This window comes from Cupressus sempervirens, chromosome 3, assembly GCF_028749045.1.
Source record: "Cupressus sempervirens isolate cs-2001-9-10 chromosome 3, ASM2874904v1, whole genome shotgun sequence".
NCBI lineage: Eukaryota > Viridiplantae > Streptophyta > Pinopsida > Cupressales > Cupressaceae > Cupressus > Cupressus sempervirens.
The window spans coordinates 516,885,783-516,912,386 of record NC_143120.1 but is presented as its reverse complement, the minus strand read 5'-3'; the positions used below and the strand labels follow the sequence as shown (position 1 = coordinate 516,912,386).

Here is a 26,604-nt window from a genome sequence, read left to right as displayed (position 1 = left end):
TGCTGCTTTGTTCTGTATTCGAGGCACTTGTGTAAACTGAAGCCTTGTAAAATGCTGGGTTAGCTGATCAACTAGCTCTTTGTAGGGTAATAGCTTTTCATCTTTGGTTTGATATTCATTTAGGGCTTGCTTGATGATGAGCTGAGAATCGCCAAAGATTTGTAGCTCAACAATGTTCCATTCTGCAGCTATCTTTAATCCTGCTATGAGGGCCTCATATTCAGCTATATTGTTGGTGTTAGGGAATTGTAGCTTGAAGGCTTTTGGAATGTAATCTCCTTGAGGTGTGACCAACAATATTCCTGCCCTTGGTCCATGAGATGTGTATGAGCCATCAAAATAAAGTTTCCATGGGGGTTGTTCTTCAATTAGATAGATATGCTCATCTGGAAATTCTGTGATCAACAGATAAGCATCTATTAGAGGCGCATCAGCTAGGTGATCTACTATAGCTTGCCCTTTGATTGCCTTTCTGTCCACATACTGGATGTCAAATTCGCTAAGGAGCATAACCCATTTGGCCAAACGGCCTGTAAGTGCTGTTTTGGAGAGCATATACTTGAGAGGGTCGATCTTGGAGACTAGTTGGATGGTATGACTTAGCATGTAATGGCGAAGCTTTTGAGTTGAGAAAACAACTACCAAACAAGCTTTTTCCATAGGAGTGTAATTGAGTTCATAACCAACTAGGGTTCTACTGATGTAGTAGATGGCTCTTTCTCTGCCGTAGTCATCGAGCTGTGCTAGAAGTGCCCCTAGAGCAGTAGGTGTTGTTGATATGTACAAAATCAGGGGACAACCAGGAACTGGTGGAACCAAGATAGGGGGATTGATGAGATACTGCTTGAGATGGTCGAAGCTATGCTGACATAAAGGATCCCATTTGAAGTTCTCATCCTTCTTCAGTAAATGTGAAAATGGTGTACACTTATCTACAAGTTGGGAGATGAAGCGTCGAACAGATTGAAGCTTTCCCTGAAGAGAATGAAGTTGTCATAGTGTCTGGGGAGGAGGCATGTCTAAGATAGCCTTGACCTTCTTGGGGTCGATCTCTATACCTCGTTTAGATACTATAAAGCCTAGAAGCTTGCCAAATGTGACCCCAAAGACACACTTCTTGGGATTCAGCATGAGATGATATTTGGCTAACCTGTCAAAGACTTTCTCCAGGTCAGCAATATGATCCATGAAGGTATGAGACTTGACCAAGATATCATCCACATAATCCTCCAAAATGCTATGGATGAGATCATGAAAAATGGCTATCATAGCTCTTTGATAGGTAGCCCCAGCATTCTTTAGGCCAAAAGGCATCATGTTGTAACAAAAGGTTCCCCAAGGGGTAGTGAATGCTATCTTATGCTGATCCTCTTCTGCAATCTTGATCTGATTATACCCAGAAAATCCATCCATGAGGGACAGAATTTCATGTCTAGCTGTAAGATCTACGATCATATCTATGTTGGGCAAGGGAAAATCATCCTTTGGACAAGCTTTGTTAAGATCTCTGAAATCAGTGCAGATTCTGATGTCACCAGAAGGTTTAGTGATGGGGACCATGTTAGAGATCCACTCTGAGTAGTCGATAGGTCGGATAACCTTAGCAGCTAACATTCTTTCTAATTCAGCTTTGACCAATAATGCCACCTTGGGGTGCATTTTTCTAAGTTTTTGTCTGACGAGCTTGATCTTTGGATCGATTGCAAGATGATGAACTACAAGCTTTGGATCAAGCCCTGGCATGTCCTGATATGACCATGCAAATCGACCAATGTTCTCTCTTAAGACCTCAAAGAGGAGGTCAACTTGGTCTTGTGATAGGGATGCAGCAATGTGAACAAGCCTAGGGATCTCTGAAGAACCGATGTTGACTTCCCTAGTATCCTCAATTAGAATAGAAGATATCTTTGGTCGATTATCTTGAGGAGGTAATGCTAAATCCTCATGTTCTGCTTGTGGCTCTAGATGTTCTTGCTGAGGGGTTCTCTTCGCTGCCTTAGCTATTCTCAGATTCACCTTAGTTCCAGTTTTGGGTGTATCGGAACTAGGTTGGGGATTTTCTCCAAAATACCCCTTGGGATCTAGCTTGTAGATATAGGAAGAATCTGGCTTTGTTTTCTTGTGAGGTGTTTCAGCTCCCATGAATATCAGAAGTGCTTCCTCTGATGTGAACTCATCAATGTGTATGACGCTTGGTTGGTCCCAATCTATGAGTTGTGGATGGGCGAGTGGTAGGTCAATGAGGTGGATGGATAGTTCTTGGAGAACAGAGTCTCCGAGGGAGATTGGGTCTAGGATATCGTCGTAGGCTCTCTTTTCAACTTCCTCAGGAATGTCTTCGATTTTGACAAGGTCGCAGTGAATGTTCGAAAAAGCGTGACCGTTCTCATTGGTGCCCCCAGTTGTGGGTATGCCAAAGCCAAGACCTGACTTCGATTCCCACTTGTGTGCGTCGATGGGGTACTGCATGCCTCTTTCTTTTGGTCCTAGACCACCACCTTGATAGTTCCATTTGTCAGTAATGAGCTTATGTTCTTGGGGATACTTTTGACTGAAGTGATCAAGGCGTGCTTGATTTCTTTGAGGTGCATCCTTATGTAACCATTTGTTGATATCTGGAGTGAGCTCCTCATGAAGAGGGATTTTTGAGGATACAAAGGTTGTTGGGCCAAATTGTTTGTATCGAGGAGGTGGAATCTCCTTAGCTTTGTGATATGTTGGTCGTCCATGGGCATGTGGATCAAGTGGGAGTGCCTCGACAGCAAATGCATCTGATAGACTATACTCTCCACAACCTTTGTTATTGATCTTCACGGTAGATAAGGTGGAGGCGAGGATGGTTTCTAGGTCATTACAAGTGTGGGATGAGCTGGCGATGGCTGTGCCGATATCAATTCCAGGGCAATGGTTTGTATATGAGGCTTCAACCACATTGCAGTAAGCAAAGGGTTCTGGATCGGCATGGATAGTTACCTCAGTGCCCTGATGCGGAAATTTGACGCACTGATGGTAAGTGGATGGAACGGCTTTCATGGCATGAATCCATGGGCGACCAAGGAGGATGTTAAATGGTAGGTTTAGATCAATAACATGGCAGAGTGTCTCTTGGATGACTGGCCCAACCTTGATTGGCAGCAAAATAGTTCTTTCTGTGGTTCTTTCCAAGTTGTCATAAGCTTTGATGGTGATAACCTCACTGATGATATCTACCTCAGTATACCCAGCTTGTTTTATGAATTTTAGGGTGCAAATATTCAAGGCTGATCCATTATCTATCATTACTCTTTTCACGGCAAAATTGAATACCATGATGGCTATGCGAAGCGGAAGGGTGTGATCTAGCTCGACCACAGGTATTTCGGTGGGTTTGAACGATAGGGCACATGAGGATGAAAGGTGTCCAACAAGATTACAAAAATCAGTAGCATTGATATCAAAAGGGACACGGGATTCTATGAGAGCACTGTCAAGGATGTTCTTGTACACAGGACTAGTGCGAAGAGGGTCTAAAATGGAGATTTGGGCTGGCATGTTCCCAAGGTGTTCCAAGATATTGTACTGGCTTTTTGATGGAGCTGATGGTGCTGGTGAAACGGGTGGGCCTGGGATGTTAAATCAGGCTCTTCGAGTGGTGACTGCACACTCATTGTTTGGTCCTTGGATATTGATAACATTGACAGAAGGCTCTTTCTCAGATATACAACCTATAAGGCTACCATAGTCTATATAGGATGAAGTGTGGTCATTGTTCTTCCCATGTTGTTGGTTTGGCTAACGGTTGTTGGTGTTGTTGTTGTTGGTTTGGATAGGTGCTTTTCTAGGATTTTGATTGTTTTGAGGAGGAAAAGCATTTTGATAGATCTGTAAGCCTGCATTGGGAGAGGTTTGGGCACCAACAATGATTTCCTTCCGATCAATGAGGTCCTGCACATAGTCTTTTAGTTTCATGCATCTGAGGGTAGTGTGACCTTTTACCCTATGAAATTTGCAGTACTCATTGTCTTTGTACCATGCAGCTTTGGATTGGCTTGAGTCAATTTGCTGGGTAGGAGGAAATTTGATGAGGTTTTCCTTGACTAATTTCTCAAAAATGACATCCAATGGCTCACCAAGGGGTGTATAGTTTCTAGGTGTAGGTTGGAATCTGGGCTTTTGTCCTGCAGCTACATTGATGGCATTAGCTTGATTGCTAGACCCTTGAAAGTTTGGTCTTGGATTGTGGTTTTGATAGCTGTGGTTATTCTGCTGTTGGTAGTTGATAGCTTGCTGATTGTTTGGTTGATAGGGTGGGTTGGACTGGTTGTGAGAAGGACCAACAATATTCACATGTCTGGTGTCAGTGACGCCATCTGTTGCAACATGCTTGTTTTTGTTCCAATACCTAGACTTTTCATTGGAATGTGATTGATTTTGGTTGGCTTCCTTGTAAATCTTGACCACACCATCTTTAATGAGTCCTTGCTCAAGGATTATTCCTTTCTCTTTGATATCTTTGTAGGTCTGCAAACAGTTCATGGTCATGTGGTGAGCCAAGCTAGGATGAGCATTATCAATAAACATTTTCACCAAATGGCGCTCTGGCAAGGTACAAGATATGCGGGTGGTAAGGGTTTGCCATCTTTGCAGATATTCAGGAAGGCTTTCTCCACCTTTTTGTTTAGTGTGGACAAGATCAACTACTGATAGCTCTGTTTCAACAAGATGGGCATATTGGGCTACAAATGCCTCAGACAATCCAACAAAATTTTTAATTGTGCCATAGGGGATTCTATAAAACCATTCAAGAGCTGGTCCAACCAAGCTTTTGGGAAAGAGGCGCAAGAGGAAGACGTCATTGTATGCCACTTCTTGGCAGTGCATATAAAATTCTTTGATATGTGTGACAAGGTCTCCTTTTCCTCTGAATTTGTCAAATTTGGGTACCTCAAAGTGTTTGGGAAATGGTGTCATGGTAATGGCTTTGTCAAATGGGTAAGGACACATTCTCAAACTTGAATGTCTTCGGATCATTCCCTTCTTGGATGGCTTTCAGAGTTGTCTTCATTTGCTCCCATTCTGAATTGATAAGTGATGGCTGGGGTGCCCCCAATGTAGGAGTGTCTTGAGGTAGGTATGCGCTAGATGGGGCCACTGAATATGGATGGCTATGAGGGATTTGCTGATAGGGATTGTACATTGTTTGGGCAGCTGCATGGTGGATGACGGTTTGCTGAGGGGGAGGTGGTGCATAGTGCTGCATGTGCTGCGAGGCTTGCTGTTGATATGGGATTTGAGGTTGGGATTAAGGAACATAAGCTGGTTGTGGGATAAATGAATTGCTTTGTGGAGGTAAGGTATAAGATGGTTGTGAAGCTTGGGGAAAGGATCGGGGGGCTTGTGGGGTTTGACCAAGGTATGTGGGCTGTGCCCCCATTTGGGATGGTACCTGCAAATAATTGGTGGTTGGCTGGATTGGTGGGTTACCTCCTAGAAGTGGCATTGAAAAGTAGTTGGTAATAGGAGGTAATGGATTAGTTGGTGGTGGAGGTGGTGGGAATTGAAAGCTAGGAAATGGAATTGATGGGGTTTGATAGCTTGGTGGCTGGATTTGGAAGCTTGGTAGAGTGGTGGCGGGAGCTTGGGTCACTTGAGAGCTAGGCAGAACATTGGTAGTAGCTTGTGGGGTTTGATAGCTTTGTGGAGTGAGGGTAGTAGCTTGTGGATTTGTGGCTGATGGCACTGAGCTCCCAAGACCTAATGGAAATGATGGGATTGTGCTTTGGGCTGTGGTGAACAAGCTGGGGGTGATGAAAGGTTGATTACTTGGCCCCATGGGCGACATCCCTGTTGTATATTGCTGAAGTTGGCCAAAGATACTAGCACTGATTTGGGAGATGGGTGGATTTGGAAGGCTGGGTTGGGGAGCAGCAGCAGCAATAGTGAAGGGCGTGAACGGTGAGGTGTTTTGGGTAAAGGGGGTTTGGAGAGGAGAGGTATGAACCAAGGATGGAGTGGCGATGGCTGGGTTGGCTTGCGGCATGGAGATTTCAACTTGGGTGGATGATGGTATGTTTGGGTTTGTTGGATCATATGGATTGGCTGGAGGCTCTTCTTTTGGCATATATTGAGGATAATTTGGATCATAAGAGCCTATGGGTGGTGGCAACTGCCCAAACAACGGGTGAGATGGATCTGATAATGGAGGGGGTCTTCCAAAGTCAAAGGTTCTTACATTGTCCCTTCGAAAATTAGCCATGATTGTCTCTTTGTTCTTGTCTATAATGGTATTTACTAATACTGCATTTCCTAGTTGGTTCATGAAAGCTTCAATGTCAGTAGATGATGGCATAGCTTTCTCTGGGCTGAAGGATGGCTGAGTGCTCAAGGGGGGTGAGGTTGTTCGATCCAAATGATAGGGCTCCATTGTTTCTTTCTTCTTGGCTAAGCGAGTGACGGGTGGCATGAAAAATGCTCTTAGGGATGAGATGCAACAAATGCTGGTGGATGCAAAAGGGAGGAAGGCTTTTCTATGCAAATGATTTCCTAGGTTGAGGCAAAGCTATATGACAAAATCTAAGGAGGATTGGGTTGGGGAATCTAACTTCAAAGATATGTTGCCGAAGCACAAAAGGTCTGTTAAGAATATGATCATATTTGGCCATGGTTTGAGCCCTTAGAAAGGCAAAATTTCTTAGAATATTAATTTACTTACCTTTTAAAAAAAAAAAAAACCCTTTCGTAAGAAGACCCCTTTGCATGAAGGGGGGTTCAAGCGAATCCTCTTGAGCAAAAATTGGCAAGATTTGATGTGGCAAATTTTTTGCCAGGGGTTGTTTTCTTGAACCCCCAATTGGCCCTTTGACTTTATTGTATTGATTTTGATATAAATTAAGAGCACTTTTTTTTAATAATTCAAAATTGGCTAAATTCACTGTTTTAGAATAGAAAAATTTAAACAAAAATTTAATAAGGGAAACAAGTGTACAATGTATTTGACAAATTTTTTAAATGAGTTTTTTTTGAAGAATGAAGATGGGACATTAGAAAGGAAGGCACACTAAATTTGCAAGAAAAAGGTCACCTAGTAGAGAACCAAAAGAGTGTAAAACATCATTAGTATATTATCGCCAAAAAAGATGAGGTATGCATCTATAAATTCATGTCTCCATTTTTTATTTTCTTTAATTTATTATAATTTGATTCTTTTTTTTGCATACAACATGCAACCAACAATTACAAGATGAAGTAGAAGTTCAGGAGGAGGGTCATATCAAGTTAAAAAAATGGATGTTGGATGAGCTCTAAACCTAATTAAATCCTAAACTTGAATTAAATTTAACAACCTTAACCCTATTTATATTATAACCCTAGCCCAACCTTTATCTTGGAGCCCTCACAATAATTGAACCTAAATCATAATTGAACTTGAGGCCATAATTGAAACCCTATTGTATAGCTATTCATCCACTTGCCCTTTTCACATATTTTTTGAATCTTTATGTTTGCTTTATGACTAATATTTTCTGTGTACAAGGAGTTGGGAAATTTTACATTAAACTTGCTTTGATAAAAAAAATTTGTCCATTTCCTAATTTTATTTTCTTCCATCTATAATAATGCAATTATTTTTCAATTTTAGTTGTTTTTACATATATGTTACTTTTAAACCTTTCTAAATGTAAAATAGAAAGGAGTCAATTTCTAAGTTTAGGAAGAACAATGATTTAATCCAAAACATATTTTTCAAGAGAAAATAGATAGAATTAAATATATACTTCATATCCCTACAAATGCCCATACATTTTTACATGCACTCTTTTCAAATAAAATCATTTTATATATTGAAGTCCACACTTTCTAAAGTTTATCAATGCAAGGATATGTAAAATAATTTATTAACTTTTATTGCTTGTTTAATTATATAGCGAGGTGAATTCATTCAGACAAAATATGTTACATAGGAAATAAATGTTTGAATGAATGAATGAAGAAATTCTAAGGACCTAGGAGACCAAGTAAACAAAAGGACAAATATTCACAACATTAACACATGTTTATGTTCTTTTCTATGTCAACACCAATAAATTTACCACTGAAACCTTGTCTTTAAATCCTTTCGTTATTTAAAAATCTTAAAGATTTATTATAAACCACATTGCGCATATTCCCAGAACAAAATATTACAAATATTGACTAAATCAATTGTATGATTTGATAAAAAAAATAATAATGAATGGAACATGGAACTAAAAAATCTTTGTTATGATTCTTGATCTATTGGATTACCTACTCCTCGTTGTCAAGACCAGGTATAAATTCCAAGCTCACATCAAAAATGACAGGACTGCTAGGTGGTACCCTTGGCCTTCCTGCAGCAGAACTAAGGCCTTTTGGGAAGGCAAGCTGTCCATATATAGAACAATTTTTTATCACATTTCTAAGAGCACATAAAACAAACTAAATATAAAATATAAACAAAATAGGTCCTAAACATTAAATATAATCCTTGTAGAAATGATCTACATTCTCAACACAATGTGAGATGTTCAAAGTAAGTGAAGCTGCCATGAAGAATAAAATTTCGTAGAAAAAATAGATTATATTGATACTCACAAATGACCAAAGGAGTTCAATGAGCCTCAAAAGAAAATCTAGAAACAATAGACTAGCACTTGCACTTGAAAGATGTGCAAGGGGTAAGCTAATAGGAGAAAAAAAGAGCAAGTTTATATAAGATGATTGTCTTTTTTTGTGTGTTTAAAATTGTGCTTGTTATCAAGAAGATTGAGTTTATTGCAAACCTAAAATAATGAGAAGGTATATTGAATGATGTATTTTTCACTATCAAACTATTATGAGTATATTGCTTTAATTTCATTCAAATAGTTTAGTTTAATCTATTTTAAGATTTCTTTTTAATCGTTCAATTACAAATTTTTAATTATTTAAGTTGACATTCTTATTTATAAATAATTAATCAATATGTCAGTTTATATTATTATTTTTTGACTAATTTGATGTGTTAATAATTGAGGGAGTAATCATTAGATTGTATTTTATATAATATTGAGAATAGAGAAAAGTAAAATAAGTTAATACATGAACAAATCTAACAATTTATAATGAATTTTTGGCCATCAAACAAAATATAGTATATTACTTTGCATCTTTGCCTCTTCAGGATAATTGGTGAATCTCCAAAAATCCAAAATATTCTTTCTAAATATTGATCCTCTAGGACAACACAGGTTGATCTTCTTTAGGGGCTTTTCTTTAAGCTCCTTTGTAAATATTTGGGCATTCCTTTCTTTATAGGGTTTGAAAAACAATTTTTTTCGGAGAAGGTTGTATCTACCATATCTAATAAGATCATGTCCTAAAAAATTAATGACTAACCCTTCTTGGTAAAATCATGATGATTAAATTGACTTTGAATGCAATTCCCATCTAGCTTATGCCAGTGTTGGACATTCCAAGAAAATAAGTTCAAGAGTTGTAATCTTGGTATTCCCTTTTGTCTTGGGACAAGGTTTCTCATCGTAAACAATAAAGAGGGGTGGAATCCATGATTTAGCCCTTGAGAACAAAGCTTTGGGTGCTAAGCTATTATGGAAATTGTATCATTATGCAAATTTGAAATGGACCAGGTTTATGTATTTTAATTACCTGCAAGGGAAAGACTCTTCACTACTAACTCCTTTCCTAAGGACTTTAAGGTTTGAAATTTTATCTGATCTAGTAGAGACCTTATAATTCACTCCCTCTCTTGGTTCATTCATAATGGCTTCAAAGCTTGCTTTTGGGATGATTTTAGGAATGGAATCCTTTCTTTCTTTGAAATTCAAAATTGGTCCCCTTTAGAGGATCGCCTAAAGGATGTTGGGGTATTCATGTTTGCAACTACTTCATAACTGACACATCCTCTTTCCCTCCTTTTTCCAAGTGGAAGTTTCTCCCAATCTTAGATGTTTCTCAAGATTGTATTTTTGACCTAGAGTTTGAATTGAATAGATAATGGTTATTTTATCTCCCCAAGAATATGAATTCATTTGGACCCAATCACACTCTAGGCAATATATAGTCAAATCTAGTTATGAGTTTAGCATTGTAATAGATCATGTTGACTTGTTGCCCTCTAGATTACTCTGGGGTGTTGCATGCCTTCCCAAGGCTAATGCATTTGTGTGATTGGCATCTAGGATAAAGTCCAAGTACTAGGATGAGATTAGATCAATTAGGATCACAACTTTTCTTTCTTGTACTTTATATGGCTTCCTTGTGGAATCTTAGATGGATTGTTTTTACATTGTCCCTTCTCGATGAGTTGTTGGAACTGGTTATTTTCCAAATTGGGTTGATCATTGATAATGGGACCTAATCTTTTGTCATTATTTAAGGGTTGGTTGTTTTCATATAGGGCCTCATTTTCTACTTCTATTGAGGAGATAAGCCCTTCCATAACTATTTGGAGTATTTAGCTCTAGAGAAATAATAGGAGTTTTGGAAAAAAACATCACCATTATCTGAAGTCATTTGTAAGATTAAACAATCTATCTATGAGGTGAACATACTTGAGGTGACTATTGGCGATGTGAGAATCCATCTGAAGATATCGAGAATTTGGGCCAATAACAATAATATAATGAATATTGACAAAAGTAAAATTACTGCTCGACATCAATTGGCAATAATATTTGGTTATATATTTTATAGCAGCCCGATCTATATCTAGGAAATATCTTGATCAAAGAAAAGTGTTCTGAATATATTTAATGGCTGCATTAAAGTTTTAAGACAAAATGTTAATGTCATATCCTAATGTTGGTAGAGAAATTATAAGTTTGTTCCTTTCACAAATCACATTTTGCAGTCTATGGACTGGTAATTTTTGTGATTATTATTATTAAATTTTCAAGTGTGGCAGAGCGAATACTCATTGGTTGTAATATCATCCGCAGTTAAGGGAAAGGGAGGTTGAAGTAGAAATTGATAAAAATCATAATACTATTGACAACTTGAACCCTATCTCTTAAATTATTGGTTCACCAGTTTTTGTTCTGATTCTGTCGTACTGCTGACTATACCAATTACCCATCTCTCCCACCTCTTCTTATGTACTCCCAAATCGCTACGAGATTTAGTTTTTTATGTACTTGGATGTTGGTGGCTTTAATGAATCCAACCTGTTGACTATACTAATTATATATCCAACTTTCTATTGTCCATTTTCAAAATCTATTGGCTTTAAAATCTATCATATCATATCATATCAAATCAAAGGAGGAAGGGAGATAAGAATCATAAAACTGTAGTTAGCCAATGCAACAATCCTTTCAACATTTGAATGGAGTAAATTTACATCTCATTGGTTACAAACGAAGCAAATATAAAGGCAACATTAAAGTCTCGATGAAGAGTAATGGTGAAATCAGTCGTATATGCCCAAACAAATGTGTGCAATAACATTGGAGACTAATGCGACTGAGATTCGTAGAGTAATAAAATTAAATGAACTAAATTGAAAAGGCGTGAAGTTTGTAAGAGATAATCCCATTTATCAAAAGACATAACTCTTTAATATATATATTCTATCATTTGCAAAGATATGTGTGGAATGTTTGAAGTGAATAAAGAAGATAGATATTAGAAGAGCTAAAGAAGACAGTGCTGGTAGGAAATAAATGAAGTGATAAACGAGCACAATGGTAATCGTGTGGTTTAACAGACTTAAGTGGATATTCAAGATGAGTAATAAGTATATAAACTATACTCATATCTAAAAGGTAGAGCATGTGTGACAGATATTTATTCACAGTGAAAATAATCTGATGTAATACAAAGAATATGAAACTAGATAATACTGGATAGATGCATTTGGAAAGTATTCTGGAAAGAATGAAACGAGCATACTACAATATACAGATCAGATGTGAGATGAGTTTGTCTTGTGCAAAGCTTCAAGATATGAAATTGATCTATAGTCATTTTTTGAGTGAACATATATAGTCAAGCGGATACAAAGACAATGTGAAAATTAGTATGAGTGATCCAAGTATCTCATGACCAGAAACCATTTCTAGAGACACTGCCTCTTAAGGATATTTAGAGAGATAAGTATTTTTTGAGTACTATATTAGTTTCTTGCTTATTTTATTTTAATACTTAGTATAAGAGCTAATTACCTTGATCTTTTCTTCTGAGTGTGTTCTTGCAGGAAGAGGGAGATTGATATCAGATTCATACGGAGTCTGACACATCTATCTGAAGAAGCAAATAGAGGACATGCTTCAAGTGATCTTTGAAAATCTTGATCATAATAGAATCAGAGGGGGCTATAACTTCATGTAAACTTCTGGTATCATGTGTGTGATTGCATGATTCAATGGGCCTAACCCCTGTGTACATCATGAGGAAGTGATGACTTCCAAATGATTATCACTTGTGTTTGTGGAAGTTATTGAAAGGTGACGATCTAACAATAACTTGATTTTCTATTATGATGGATATCTTACGATGTCTATGCAAATCATGATAGATTATACTTTGCATGGTGGATGTTTATATGGTACACATTATGAGAATGCGTATGCACATACCTTATAAATATTTTTTGAGTACATGGTGAATGTAATGCGGGAATATCATGCAACTTGATGTACATGAGACCATTACTCACAGTACTTGGTGAATATCTTGCATCTCGACATTCCGAAGACCATTACTCAAAAAGAGTATTTAGTGAATATCATATATTGTTATTCTGGAGACCAATACTCAAATGCAATATCAAAATGGTGAATATCATATGTTCATACTCTGAAAACCATTATCTTATTGAGTACATGGTGATTATCGAGCGTTGATATTCTGGAAACTGTTACTTAGAGTTTTGGTGAATATCATATGTTGATATTTTCAAGGCCAATACTCTTGATATCATATGTGATATCAAAATGGTGGATATCTTCTTATGAAAGATATCTTTAAAATTTGTCATATCTAATATTACCAATGGTATAATACGTGTTGTTTACCGTATTGGTAAAGAGATCAACGCATACAGACAATGAACATGAACAGCAGAACTTATATTATTATTCGCAATAATAGATGAATGATGCTTTACAATGATCCCAGATAGGATATAAATACTACTGCCGAACCTTTCCGAAGGAGTCCGTTGGCCACAAATATTCTATCCGCTACAAACTATTTACCGACGATGTCGGCTACAGAATACAAAAACACCGCCGGACATCACCTCGTCGGCTACAAAATACAAAACACCGCCGGACATCACCCTGTCGGCTATAGAATATAAAACACCGACGACCATCATTTCGTCAACTACAAAAACACTGCCGGAACCATCCAGTCGGCTGACACCATCCCCCCCCAAAAAAAAAAGTAGTCTCCGGACGACAATTACAAAATATCTGAGACAAATTAACAAACAAAATATATCATCAGAGTGACTACAACAAGAAAAATCTACTTCTGTCACATCGCTTCACTTCGTCCCGTGCCTATAGCCTCTGCTAACACAATACTGTCTCCTGAAGCTGACCTTGATAGCCACCTGTGCTGCTTTCTCTGCTTCCAACACTGGGTCCACTAAGCTAAGTGTCACTGCACTGCCTCCAACTGGATGATTAGCTCCTCCCGAGCTCTCTACGCATCCACCAAGACAGTCTCCCGGCCAACACCTACTCCTAGTGCCTCTGGTACACAGAAAGTCCATGCCTGCAGCCACTTAAACTCTTCTCAACTGATCAGACTCCCACGACTGATATCCGCAACAACTGAGGGTCCAGGGGGCAGCGCCCCCATAGGGTCCTGGGGCAGCGCCCCTTGCCGCCAAGACCAAATTAGCACTTCGCAACCCACACGGAAATGCACGAAACCCACCATTTCTGTCATTTTCTGTCGATTCTGCACTCTTTCTAGCAACTACAAATGCGTCCCCTTTCCTTTGACATCATCTGTAACTCATTCTGAACAACTTGAATCTGTCATCATCTTTTTCTTTTTTCTTTTTGCAATTTCTCCTTGACGAAATTAGTGTGCCTCTCGAAACTCTTGGCGGAAATCCTAATCCTCTGGATGGAAATTGCCGAGTGCACAAATTGAGAACTGCCAACGGCAAAAGAATGATGGCCAACTGCCCGAAAAATGAGAACAACCTTCCCCCGTAAGCCGATGCCAATTACATTGTTCAACTGAAGCACAGAGAAAACCCAAGAACGCACCTGCGAAAAACAGCATGCTCCTGATGGACCTTGTTCTATTACTTCCCCGTCCTCCAAAAGGTTTGCGTCTGCTACAGATTAGAGCCCGCGGGCGGAAAAAAATGGAAGCCTTGTATTCCCACAGAGAAGTCTGCTGGTCGGAGGAGTTTGCTAAGTCTTTGACAGAGGACGTTATGTTTCTTTTTGAGCGGGGCTTTTATTTTATGCCCACAGACCATTCCTTTACTGGCGGAGACTGATTTAAAGCCCGCGGGCTTTCTTTTGCGAGAAAGTTTTATTAAAATTTATGCCCGCGGGGCTTTTGCACCACGGGGACCTCCGCTTCTGTGCCTGCGGATAAGCAGTGGTCTGCGGGACTTTCTCTGCCTGCGGACAGGCAGTGGTCCGCGGGACTTTTGCTGCCTGCGGACAGGCAGTTGCCCGCGGGCCTTTCTGTCCGTAGGGCCCGCTTTTTTGTTTTTTTTTTTAATTTTTTTTTTTTTTAAAAGAAATCAAATAACAGAGGTACCTCCATTTTGCCTCCAGGCGTCGCCATTCTGCAACGACGACGGAGTCAGCTGGCCATCCTGTGACAGCGACGGAGTCTTCCTGGCACCATATATTTTGAATTTGGATCTGTTGACTGCCGGAGGTATCTTCTGCCCGTCCAAAGTTGATAATCTGATTGCTCCATTGTCGCCGACCTTCCGAATCTGATATGGTCCAACCCATCTACCCTTAAACTTTTCCACTTTGATTTCATTCTGACCGTCGTACGCCTTACGTCTGTTCTGTGCCACCTCCGTCGCCCACTGTGCCTGCGGTCGTCGCGCAACTGGATTTTTTCCTTGCTATCGGTGCCCTTCCACTAATTTTATGCTGCGGTGTAACCTTTTCTTTCTGCGCGGTCTATTCACCATGTACCGGACAGTGGGATGTTTCGTTTTTCTATGTTCAAGCTGTATGTTCTTCCCCTCAGCTTCAGCCATGGCAGGTTTTCCTTCTTTCGCTTCCCTGCATTCCTCCGGACATTCATTTTCCTGTGTTTTGTCACGTTCGTCGACCATTAATATATTGCAACTCAGAAACAGTTCGTAGTCTTCTATCTGCCAGTGGAACAGGCCATTCACCGAGTCCAGGTCGTCGTCATTCGATCCTCCATCAAGTCTCAATACTTCCTCTTTGTCTGGTTCCATTCTGCTCTTTGCTTCGTCGTCACTCTCTGAATCTGACGATGCTGCCTCCTCACCGACCATTTGTGTATGCAGGTCAATTGTGAATCTTTTGCCTCCGTGCTCCATTGATAGGGTATTTCGTTTCCAATCATGTTTTACTTTTGCTTGCACCAACCAATCCCGTCCCAGAATAGCATTATATTCTTTTTTTTTTAATGGAATGACCACAAAATCCAATAAAAATAGTTGCGTACCAATCGTTACCGGTTGCGCTTTCAAGATTCCCAACGGTTTGATTCCATGTTGGTCTGTCGTGAGCAACTGAAATGCAGGTGACCACAATGTCGGCTTTCCCAACTTCTTCCAAGTATCCTCCGACAACACATTCACGCCGGACCCTCCGTCGACAATTGTGTCTGTCAAAACATTTCCCAAAATCCTCATCTTGACAACCGCCGGATGCCGTCTGAATGTGAGTGCCAGCAGCATTGGGTCTGTTGTCATCACTTCCCTACTGTCCCTTCCTGTGTCTTCCGGTGCTTTCAAAAACGGTGTATGATTCAGAATGGCCATCCCTAACTGGGGCATTGTAAGGAGGTCACTTATCTTGATCGGCATCTGCGTTTGTAAGATCTGTCGTACAATGTTTTGTTCTGCGAAGTTCCTTGCCAAGGTGCCGGTGATATCCTTCAACTGAGATGTCCCTGCCGACGATGCCTTTGCAATGTCCGCTTGCGCTTCCCCCACTTTTCTCTTTTCCTCCGCTTGCCTTCGTGTAATTGCCAGAACCTCCTCTACATCCGTGCCAAAAGTGATCAAGTTTACTCCAGCCTTTGGACACTTGGAATCTTCGTGATCGTCGGGTCCGCACCATCTGCATAATAATTTTGGTGTTTGCCGCTGTACAATCCCGTGCAAAATGACCCCACAAATTACACGCTCAGCATTGAACGATCGGCCATCCGTTTGCATCATACTGAGTTCGACTTCGGCTCCCATTATTATTGTTATTATTTTGCCCTCTGTTATTATTCCTGTATCCTCCGGATGTAGCACCGACGGTATTCGTGTTTTTGCTACTACCCGACGGGGAAGCCTCTTGTGTGAGAAGCACCTGCGGAGATCCTCTTGTTTTCATGTTAAAGGGGCAGTCTTTTGTCGAATGTCCCATGATCTGACAGATGTCATAGAATTGGTTCTTCGGACACGATCCTTTAGTATGACCGTCGGTCTTACATTCCGTGCACCACAGTTCACTACCTTTTGGCTCTTTCTGCATATTTTTTAAACTCCATCATTCGAACCATATCCTTCTATAAGGCACGAACCTTTTTGCTACTACCTTCGTCGTCGCTGCTATCATCTCCAGCAGATTCGTCGTTATCAGAGTCAGAGGAGCTAGTTTTCTTCTTCTTTGTCTTGTGCGCACTTTCAAGGTCCAGTGCTCTATTATAAGCATCCACATATGATGACGGTGGCACAATTTTCATTTTCCTCCGCAACTGTGAGCGTAGGCCGTCCACAAACCACCTTTTCTGCAATCCGTCAGCCGGCTTGCTTTCCATTTTGTTTATTAAGTCTTTTAATCTCCTGGCATAGACACGGACAGTTTCGTGCTTCCCCTGCTTGGTATTGAAAATTTCCGCTACGATTTCATTATCATCCCGCAAGAGTTTAAACTCCGCCAAGAATTCCTTTTTAATCTTATCCCAGGTGTCCAGCTTCTGCAGATCTGTATCCGAAAACCAATCAATCGCGACACCCCATAGGGTTGCCGAAAATTGCCTGACCCATTCGTCGGCATCTGTGATTCCATTTGCCCACCAAATCGTCTCACATGTCTTACAATGTCGGATGGGGTCGGCGGTACCATCACCTTCAAATTTCGACAGCTTTTCTTTGGGTCCCGCCATAACACTGGAGGTCTGCACTCCTACACTAGCGGTCGGCCCTCCCACACCGGCAGTCTGAACTCCTGCATCAGTGGTCTGCACTCCCACACCAGAGGTGTCGACAGCTGCGAACCTTGGTGAAGAAGAAGGATCCTCCGAAATTGTTTCCCGCGGAAGTCTATCCTGGACGAAGAGGTCACTCCACGCTCGTGCTCCATCGGCACTGCGAGCAGTGCGAGTTGATGCTCTTCCGTCTGAATTCTCTTCCCTCGGCGAACACAAATTCAAGAACTCCTCCCGTGCTTCTTCCACCAATTCCACCCGCTGCCGAGTCTCCTCCAACAATTCTTCTGCGCTACGGTTTCTGTCGGCAATCTTTTGAAATCTCCGTCAGTGTTCGGCTTGCTGTGCCAGAATTAAATTCTCTTGCACAGTACGGATTCCATCTTTTCCCTTAACCTTATTCCGATCCTTGTTAAGCTGATTTGGCATTAATCTTCATTCCTCCCACCTTCCAGATTCATAAGGCAACGGCGCCAAATGTTTACCGTACTGGTAAAGAGATCAACGCATACAGACAATGAACATGAACAGCAGAACTTATATTATTATTCACAATAGTAGATGAATGATGCTTTACAATGATCCCAAACGGGATATAAATACTACCGCTGAACCTTCCCGAAAGAGTCCGTCGGCCACAAATATTCTATCCGCTACAAACTATTTACCGACGACGTCGGCTACAGAATACAAAACACCGCCGGACATCACCCCGTCGGCTACAGAATATAAAACACCTACGACCATCATTCCGTCGACTACAGAAACACCGCCGGAACCATCCAATCGGCTAACACGTGTCTTGTCTTTATCCTCCCTAGCTAAGAGGGAGTGTTGATGTTTTGGTAGCTTTAGTAGGATAAAATTGTGAGAACAAAAAGAAATATATATATATATATATATATATATATATGCCATTATATTAATTATATTGATGAATAGACATGTCTCATGAACGGACATGTCTCTTCTCTTGGTTTATTCCTCATACAAATACAAGAGGACGCTACCATTTGGAATGTACATACCAGACATTATGGCAGTGCTATTACATCTGCAGCGATCCGGGAAAATCAACATCATGGATAGGCTACAAGGGATCAACAAAGAAGTCACGAAATTCCATGATGTATTATGTTTTAGATGGCACTTAGAGTTGTGTTGTGCACCTTCCTAGGAATGTTGGAAGCCATTCATGGCTGGGTATACATGCTTGCAATTATCAACAAGAAATAATGGAGCTTATTGGGGATGTTTGGAGTGGGTTTTGGATGGATGATCTTAATTTCGGAACTGATGATGATGTTTATATCCTTACCAGCCATGTTATTTCATTGGTTCATTTAGAAATACAAATGGATTGGAGAGAGATTTTTCGGATTGGAGAAATGCACGAATGGGCAATATTGGGAGTGTTTTTTAAAAAAGAATGGATCGGGATATCAGTTTTGAGCTTTCTTTTTGCTTGTAGACCGGTCACTTCACTGTATGGGGAGTTGGTACAATTTCTTTCGCGAAGGAAGTAAAGATTTTGTTGGAAATTACTTGGAGGTGTTTTCTAGCCACTGCTAAGTTATTTTTGAATATAAAAATGCTCGATTTTCAGGCTTGTACTTGGAGAACTCATCGGTACTATTCCTTTCCTCTATGTAGAGTACTTAAATCAGATTGTACTTCCCGATTTCAATCATATACATCACTAATTATTTATTTCAGATCTTCCAAACTCAAGAAGTTTACCCTATGAAGATGAGTAGGATGGTTTATTTTGTCCATCGAATGAGCAATTTTTCGTTGAGGATTGATGGCAGAGTAGATTTAATCATAGGAGATGGGTTCTATGTTGCTCCCATATTCATGAGTTCTATGTATCCAGTGAGATTTCAGATTGTTTACTGCTGTTCTAGCTTTTTCACATTATTTATGTTGACATCAATCCCGAGGCAATTTCATTGTGAAGATTTGCAGAAATTTGTGCAACCAGTGGGAAATCCTCTTGGTATAGTACAGTTATTTCCACTTCTACATGGGAAAGTTTGGGTCATTGAAGTCACTCCATGATGTTAGTATGCATGCTTCCATATATTAATTGGTTGGTTGCAGTAAGTTGGTTTTGTTGGTGTACTCAGGCTTCCTACCTTGACAATTGTAAGTTATGTGCCAGTAATATGATGTCAATTACTGATAACAGATGCATTACTTGGTTAACTGATTTCAGGGTTAGCTGTACAAACATCCTTATTAGTCCCTCATTTGTGATAGATACATTTCTCGTTTGGGACTTCATGAGGAGATATACTGAGGAATATGGTTTGAGAAAGGATCTTTTTTCCAACCGAACAGGATCATGATAGTTATTGGGATTGTTGTAATGGACCACACTAGGATGTCACAACAACAAAATAAAAATCATGTTGAGATCAGAGTAGTGTAGTGCCAGCATGGTGGTTCCTTTATGAGATTGATTTGGAACCCTGGGATCATTTGGGTTTACAGTTTAGCAGTTGAGGAGGAGGAAGCCAATGTTAGCTCATTGGAGGTTGCTTGTATGGTGTTCCAGTTTAGTTTTTTCAGAGAGCAGTTTCCAAAGGAGTTGACAGAAATAGTATAGTATTTGATTGCTCTACATGCTAGTTGTTGTCAAGAGGAGGTTTATTGTGTTCGCATCCAGCAGGGTAGTGCTTTCAACATTTGGTGCTATGGATCTCCTAGGTTGGCTTGGAACCACAGGATGATACTCAATTTTAATTTGGTTCTGCATTGTTATCTTGGGGGAGCATTGGAATTGCTTGAGAACAAGTAATTTTGGAAGGAGGGATTTCAATGTCCCCTTTTCAAGCATGTGTTGTATGGGGTTGTTGTTAGCCTATTTCTCCATGGTCCCATAGGCTAACCAAGACTTCTAAGGGATCTTGATGATATTTGGCCAAAGCAATTTCAGTTGCATACCATTTTAAAGGGATTTGAGGCAGTTTTGAGAATACTCATTATGTATAGTAAGTCCTTGTGGCTATCTTTGGACTTCTAGTGCAATGGTATGTCGATGGTAAATTGGTCAATATCAATAGGATCATCTATTAATGATTGATATTATTTATTATGCATAAATGATGCCTTTACCAAAATATGATTTAATTATTTAACCTTATTAATGCATAGTCTATAGTTGGTGGAAAATATTTAATTAAATAGCCCCCTTTATTCTATAATACATGGGAAACAAAGATAAAAGTCATTGGGGACTTCATTGAAGGAAATATCATATTATATGGCTCAAAAATAATAAAGAAAAAACAATCATGATAAAATAGCAGTGAAAAAGAAAAATCTCAATATAGGAAATGCCAAAAAGTAATTTTTTTAATCCCACATTGTGAAGATGAGTGAAAAAGTTCTTAGAAATTGTTACAAAAGAAATTGAAGAGCTCTCTTTCAACATGTTTGGTTTATGGTTGGATACCATATGAAATTGGAGAAATAGTGAAGATTTTTTTTGGAACTTGGAGGATGCAAACCCTTTTAGCTATCAATCTTGGTGCCATTGAAAGATATGGCCTTGAGATTTGTTCTTGAGCTTCAACATAAAATCTGAAGATTGTGATCTTATTATTTAATTTCCATTTTCAGTTGCCAAGCAGATTCAGTTTTCATTGCAAGGGTTTGTGACTGGAGAAATCATTTGGAGAGATTGCTATTAGAACTGTTGAGATTCAATTTACTGTGCTTGAGGTCGCAGACAATCAGATTTGGAACTATGACTGGCCTATTGTTCAAAAGGTGTTTCCCAAGGTCTACAATCATTCCAAGCGCTGAATCTGGAAAATACATATTGCCATCTATGTTGATAAGAGACTGAGCTAAACTACATTTAAGACACTATATATGACTGAGAAGAGTGCTGAAGTGATCAGCGAGAGTCCTTTGCTTGGGATTAGGAGGAATCCTAAGATAAAAGATGAATAAAAAGAAGTTGTTGAAGATATCAAAAATGATGAAGTTGAGATCCCTGCACAAGAAGGGAAGTTATTGATAAGTATGGAACAAATGGATAAGAATGGATGTTCGTAATTTTTGTAGTTCTTTAACTCCTGAAGATTTGATAGATTGGATTAATGAACTAGAGGATTACTTTGAGGTTGAAGATGTTAAAGATCCAAAAAAGGCTAGATTAGCGTGGACTAAGTTGAAGGGTCATGCTGCCTTATGGTAAGAAGAGTTACAAAAGGATAGAGAAGATAATGATGAACTTAAGATCACTCAATGTAGATTTATGGTTTCTAGACTTAAGGCCAAGTTCATACCAGAGGACTGAATAGGAATTTTTCAAGAAGCTAGAGAACCTGAAAAAAAAGGATTGGAGTGTAAAGGAATACACCAAAGAATGTGATGACCCCTTTCTATCATCCTTCTAGTTTTTTCCCAATTTCTGATATTGTAGTCCTTTCTCAATGTCTTTTTTCATGATATGATTTCTTCATTTATATTCTTACATATGAAAGGATGTGTCTATCCATCTCCTTAGTTTTATTATATTATTAATATAAATACTATATGTTCATATTATTATACTATCAAATATAATACTATTATATTTGTAAATTTATATATATTATAATATTATTATATTTTAAGATCAACTATATTTAATATTTAATATCTAATTATGTTAAATTTATATCTTTATAAAGTGTTGCAAATATATCATTATATAAAATAGATTACATTTTACTTTAATATTATTATTCTTAATTATAATAATATATTATTTTAATATTTATATATCCTATTAATTTGGGCTCATGACAAGTCCGCCCTTCCTTGAATTGTTTGCCCTCAAGCAATTTCTTATTTTCACTCAACACCTTATAATCTTAAAATCCATGACTTCGGTTATTTTAAAGCGATTCCTATGCCTTGATCATATTACTTTGGATTATTAAAATAATGATCATGCTCACAAAATAATGAAGTATGAATATATACAATGTATACACATTAATGCATGAAGACACGAAGTAGACACAAAGTATACATATTGATGCAAGAAGACAAGAAGCACACACAAAGTATACACATGAAGCAATAATATATGATGTATAAACTTCGAAGTGTACTATTTATCTCTTTGACATGCTTATTTATCTACATAGGCATGTTCTTACAGTGAGTGGTCAGATTATTGTGCTTGGCCATGGAAACAGTTTACTTGAAGCTCCCTCATGAACAAAGCCCGTTTTGGGAATCTCATCTCAATGTGACCGAATTACTTCCCTCTCTGTTCACAAGATCTGCATTCACTATAAGACTTTGAGCTAGATAGATACTTGGAAACAATAATGTATTGTTAACTTACATTGTTTAGTTCCTATAGTGAATGGTAAAATAACTGTGCTCAAGTAGAAACAGTCTCTAAGAGGCTCCTCATGAACAAAGCCCGTTTTGGGAATCTTCTCCTCACTATGACCGGATTACTCTCCCTTTCACAAACTCCCTATTCATTATAAGACTTAGGTAGACCCTTACACTTGGTGGTTGAATGTTCAACCTCAGCTGACATAAATGTTTAATGAGAAAGGGTGTGTCTTTTAATTAAGCCCCTCCTTGGTAGCCATATACTCCTCCCATAAGTTAGATAATGGTAGATTTAGGAGATATATTTTGATAATTCATCTTGATCTTATCTTTCAATTTAATAAAATTTCATCTTATTTCTAATATTGGTTGTTTTTTTTTTTTTCTATATATATTGTAAGCATCAAAATATACATTTAGAATTATAACTCTATTATATACATTAGTATTAATTTTGAATATCTATGTGACTAAGTATGAAGCAAATAAAACCCTCAAATAAGCTGCCCACCTTCATTTAATTTTCTTATTATTCTTTTCATCGTCAATCATCTATACTAGTGTTAGCAGCTATGGCCTTATAATAATTTATACGTTCATTATTTAAATTAGCTTTACTTATATCATTAATCATTTATGGCTATCATTTATTTGTTAACTTAGTTGCACAAATTAGTAATGTTCTAATTAAAAAATCATGTATTAGCAAAGAATTTACTTAATAAATAATATTACCTCCTCGATACCTTCATCTCCACGTGAGTTTGATGCCTCCAACGTGGTCGGTTCGTCTACTTAGGGGTCCATGTGGCAATGAATGGTTTAATGTTTTCCCTCTATTATCATCAAGCAGTGATCTGTACATCTGATGCTCCTATATAATCGATGCTCCAGTTCATGATCAGATGTATTTGTTTTCCCTTTCCCTTTTATGTATTTCAAGTATTCCCCATCGTATAAGATCACCGCTAAGCTAAGTAGTTGATATATCACTGATATCTAATTGGTTTACCGACAACTATGAATTCTGAATATCTTTGGATAGATTTCTATGTCGAGGTATATTGACATTAAGCAGTAGCTATTGTATTATTATACAGTCAATTGAATATCTCAGATGTTGTACATTATCATTCACATGTATTAGTGGGGCAAGGAATGGTTCGATTTAAACCTTATCCCATCTGATGATTTGGCTGAGAACTTAGAAATTTTCTTTTCGGATTGTTGATTGGTATGACCAGAACAATAATCCAAATTTTTTATTTGAACACGTTGTTTATATACCACTTACTGCTCCCCATAATCGAAATTTTTATTTATTCATAATCTCCCTGCACGAAGACCCACAGTTGTGCATTTTCACAGAATAAGATGCCCTGTCAAATCTGGGTTTTGAATAGAACTCGTTCGTTATCTTTATCCCTCTTCTTTTCTAATCTGTTCGAGAATTCTTCTAGTGCTTAATAAGCAGTCCCAACCTCAGCCGCCTGCGTTCCAAACTGAATGATGGTATTTGCATTCAATATGGCTTCTTGAAATATCATCCAAAAACTTAGTTGTTGCCCTGTATTGTTGTGGAATCTCCCTTCCATTGATCTAAGGCATTTTTTCCCTTTCTATTTGCTACGTAGTATCCATCAAACTGCAAGGTTATTCTTTTTATATTTTCTTTTACGTTGAGTTTTCTATGGTCAGTAATGTTATATAGTCACAGACTTCATATTGATCCATATCTTTCACTTAAAACAACAAAAATTTCTTCTTTATTTTCCTCTCTGCTATCATCCAATATTGCATTGCTTTCACTAGTTGGCTACTGATCACCGTGGTCTAACATCTCATAAGTTTTGATCCCTATACTTATTTAGATTTCTCTGTATATTATTTGCAGATCATATTGAATATATTTTTGTTGAGTCTAATGTCTTTTTCTTCTGTTCTTACTAGTAGTTCATTATCATCCACAGGATGACAGGATCATGCTCTGTTACCAATTGTGATGACCCCTTTCTATCATTCTTCTAGTTTTTTTTTTCAATTTCTGATATGTAGTCCTTTCTGAATGCCTTATTTCATGATATGATTTCTTCATTTATATTCTTATTTATGAAAGGATGTGTCTTTCCATCTCCTTAGTTTTATTATATTATTAATCTAAATACTATATGTTTATATTATTATAGTATCAATTAAATTTATATATACTATAATATTATTATATTTTAAGATTTAAGATCAACTATATTTAATATTTAATATATAATAGATTATATTTTACTTTAACATTATTATATTATTATAATAATATATAATTTTAATATTTATATATCATATTAATTTGGGCTCATGACAAAGAGTTCTACAAGATGATAGTCAGATCTGGACATCGAGAGACATCTAAGGAGAAGGCGGCCAGGTATATTAATGGCTTGAAACTTAACATTCAAGATGAGTTAAGTATGTTGAAAATTAGTAAGATTGAAGACGATTATCAATATGCCTTAAAGGCAGAAGATAAGTTGAAAAGAAAATAAAGCAACCCTAGGGGAAAGGATAAGAAAGTTGTTGATAAGAGTAAGAGAAGCTAGTAATTGAGGAGGAACTTGATCAAAAGATTCATAGGAGAGGCAGTGGCAACATAGAGTTCAAAGGTACTTATTTTAAATGCGGGGATCTTGGCCATAGAGTTCAAAGGTGCTTATTTTAAATGTAGCGATTTTGGCCATAGAGCTTTCCAATACTCAAAGGGTCCTAGTAGAGATGCGAGTAAACAAAACCTAGTGGCATGTGAGGAACAAGCTAAAGATGAACCTATTGAAGGTATGGATGCACCTAAAATAGGCGAATATCTAATGCTTCAGAGAGTTGATTTAGACAAGGCAATTGTTCTGAACTATTTGCAAATCAGGAGGCAAATGTTGCAAGATGATTAATGGACAGGTGGTAGTACAGATAACCTTGTATCAAAAGAGATGGTACAAAAGAATGGATTGAGGAGACTTAAACACCCTTGTCCATATGGAATAAGTTGGTTTCAAGGAGATCATGTGGTGGAGACGCAAGAACATTGTTGGTTCAATTTCAACATCGGGCCTTACAAGGATGAAGTGTTATGTCATGTGGTTAACATGAGCGCTTGTCATGTTTTGTTAGGAGGGCCTTGGTAGTAAGATGTTGGATCTATTCACGATTGTCAAAGGAATATTGTGTCTATTATGAAGGATGACAGAAGTTCACAATTCCTTTGAAAGAGGAAGGGAGGAAAGCTAAGAACTATAGTGTGATGAGGACTTACACCTTAAGAGATCAGACTAATAAGATTAGGAGATGAAGGATGTGCCCCAGGTGACTGAGAGTATTGCTAAGGAGTTACAGTTTATAGTGGTATTAGTTGAGCATAAGGATCTTGTGATGAGATCAAAGGAAAGGAAGTTGCTAAGTGGTGATAAATATGAAGTCAACTAGTAGCAAAGGAAACAAACATGTATTGTCCGTTGTAGGAGCGCTAAAGGTAGAAGCAATTGGTATAAGTTGAATGAACAAAACAAAAAGTAGGGAAGCAAATGTTGAGTGGTACCTAATGAGGAATGGTATACATCTAGGTTTGTGAATTTGAATGGTAGGCACAACAATTTGCATAATGTGATGGCTGTAGACAAAGAAGATATATGGATTAAGAATGAGCATGAGATTTATGAGTTGAATTTCATCAGATGTTCATAATCTCCTCTTTTGGAAGATCTTCTATTCACCTAGGGTGTCTGATGCAGGAGCATCCTTGGGAAATTCGCAATCTTGCATCCCCCACAAAATTTCCTTTATGTTACTATTCACGTTACTGTTTGTCAGTTTTGGTGTTCTAGGTAGCAATATTCTAGTTGGCTTCTTTTCTTATGTGATCCTTGTGGTGTG

The 26,604-nt window shown here is 38.3% G+C and overlaps 1 protein-coding gene across 3 annotated transcripts in view; it reads right to left on the bottom strand.

Annotated features, from left to right (window-relative positions):
* The window catches only part of LOC149567443 (FKBP-like peptidyl-prolyl cis-trans isomerase family protein), a 272,211-nt gene that overhangs the window by 25,409 nt on the left and 220,198 nt on the right, over positions 1–26,604 (bottom strand). For 2 of the 3 annotated variants that reach the window (XM_089820635.1, XM_089820633.1), the window contains one exon: positions 8,080–8,382. In XM_089820635.1, coding sequence (XP_089676761.1) covers positions 8,266–8,382 — 117 coding nt within the window. In that variant the 3' untranslated portion in view covers positions 8,080–8,265. Of the gene's footprint in view, positions 1–8,079; positions 8,383–26,604 lie in introns of those variants that run through there. The other variant, XM_089820634.1, reaches the window with a different exon arrangement.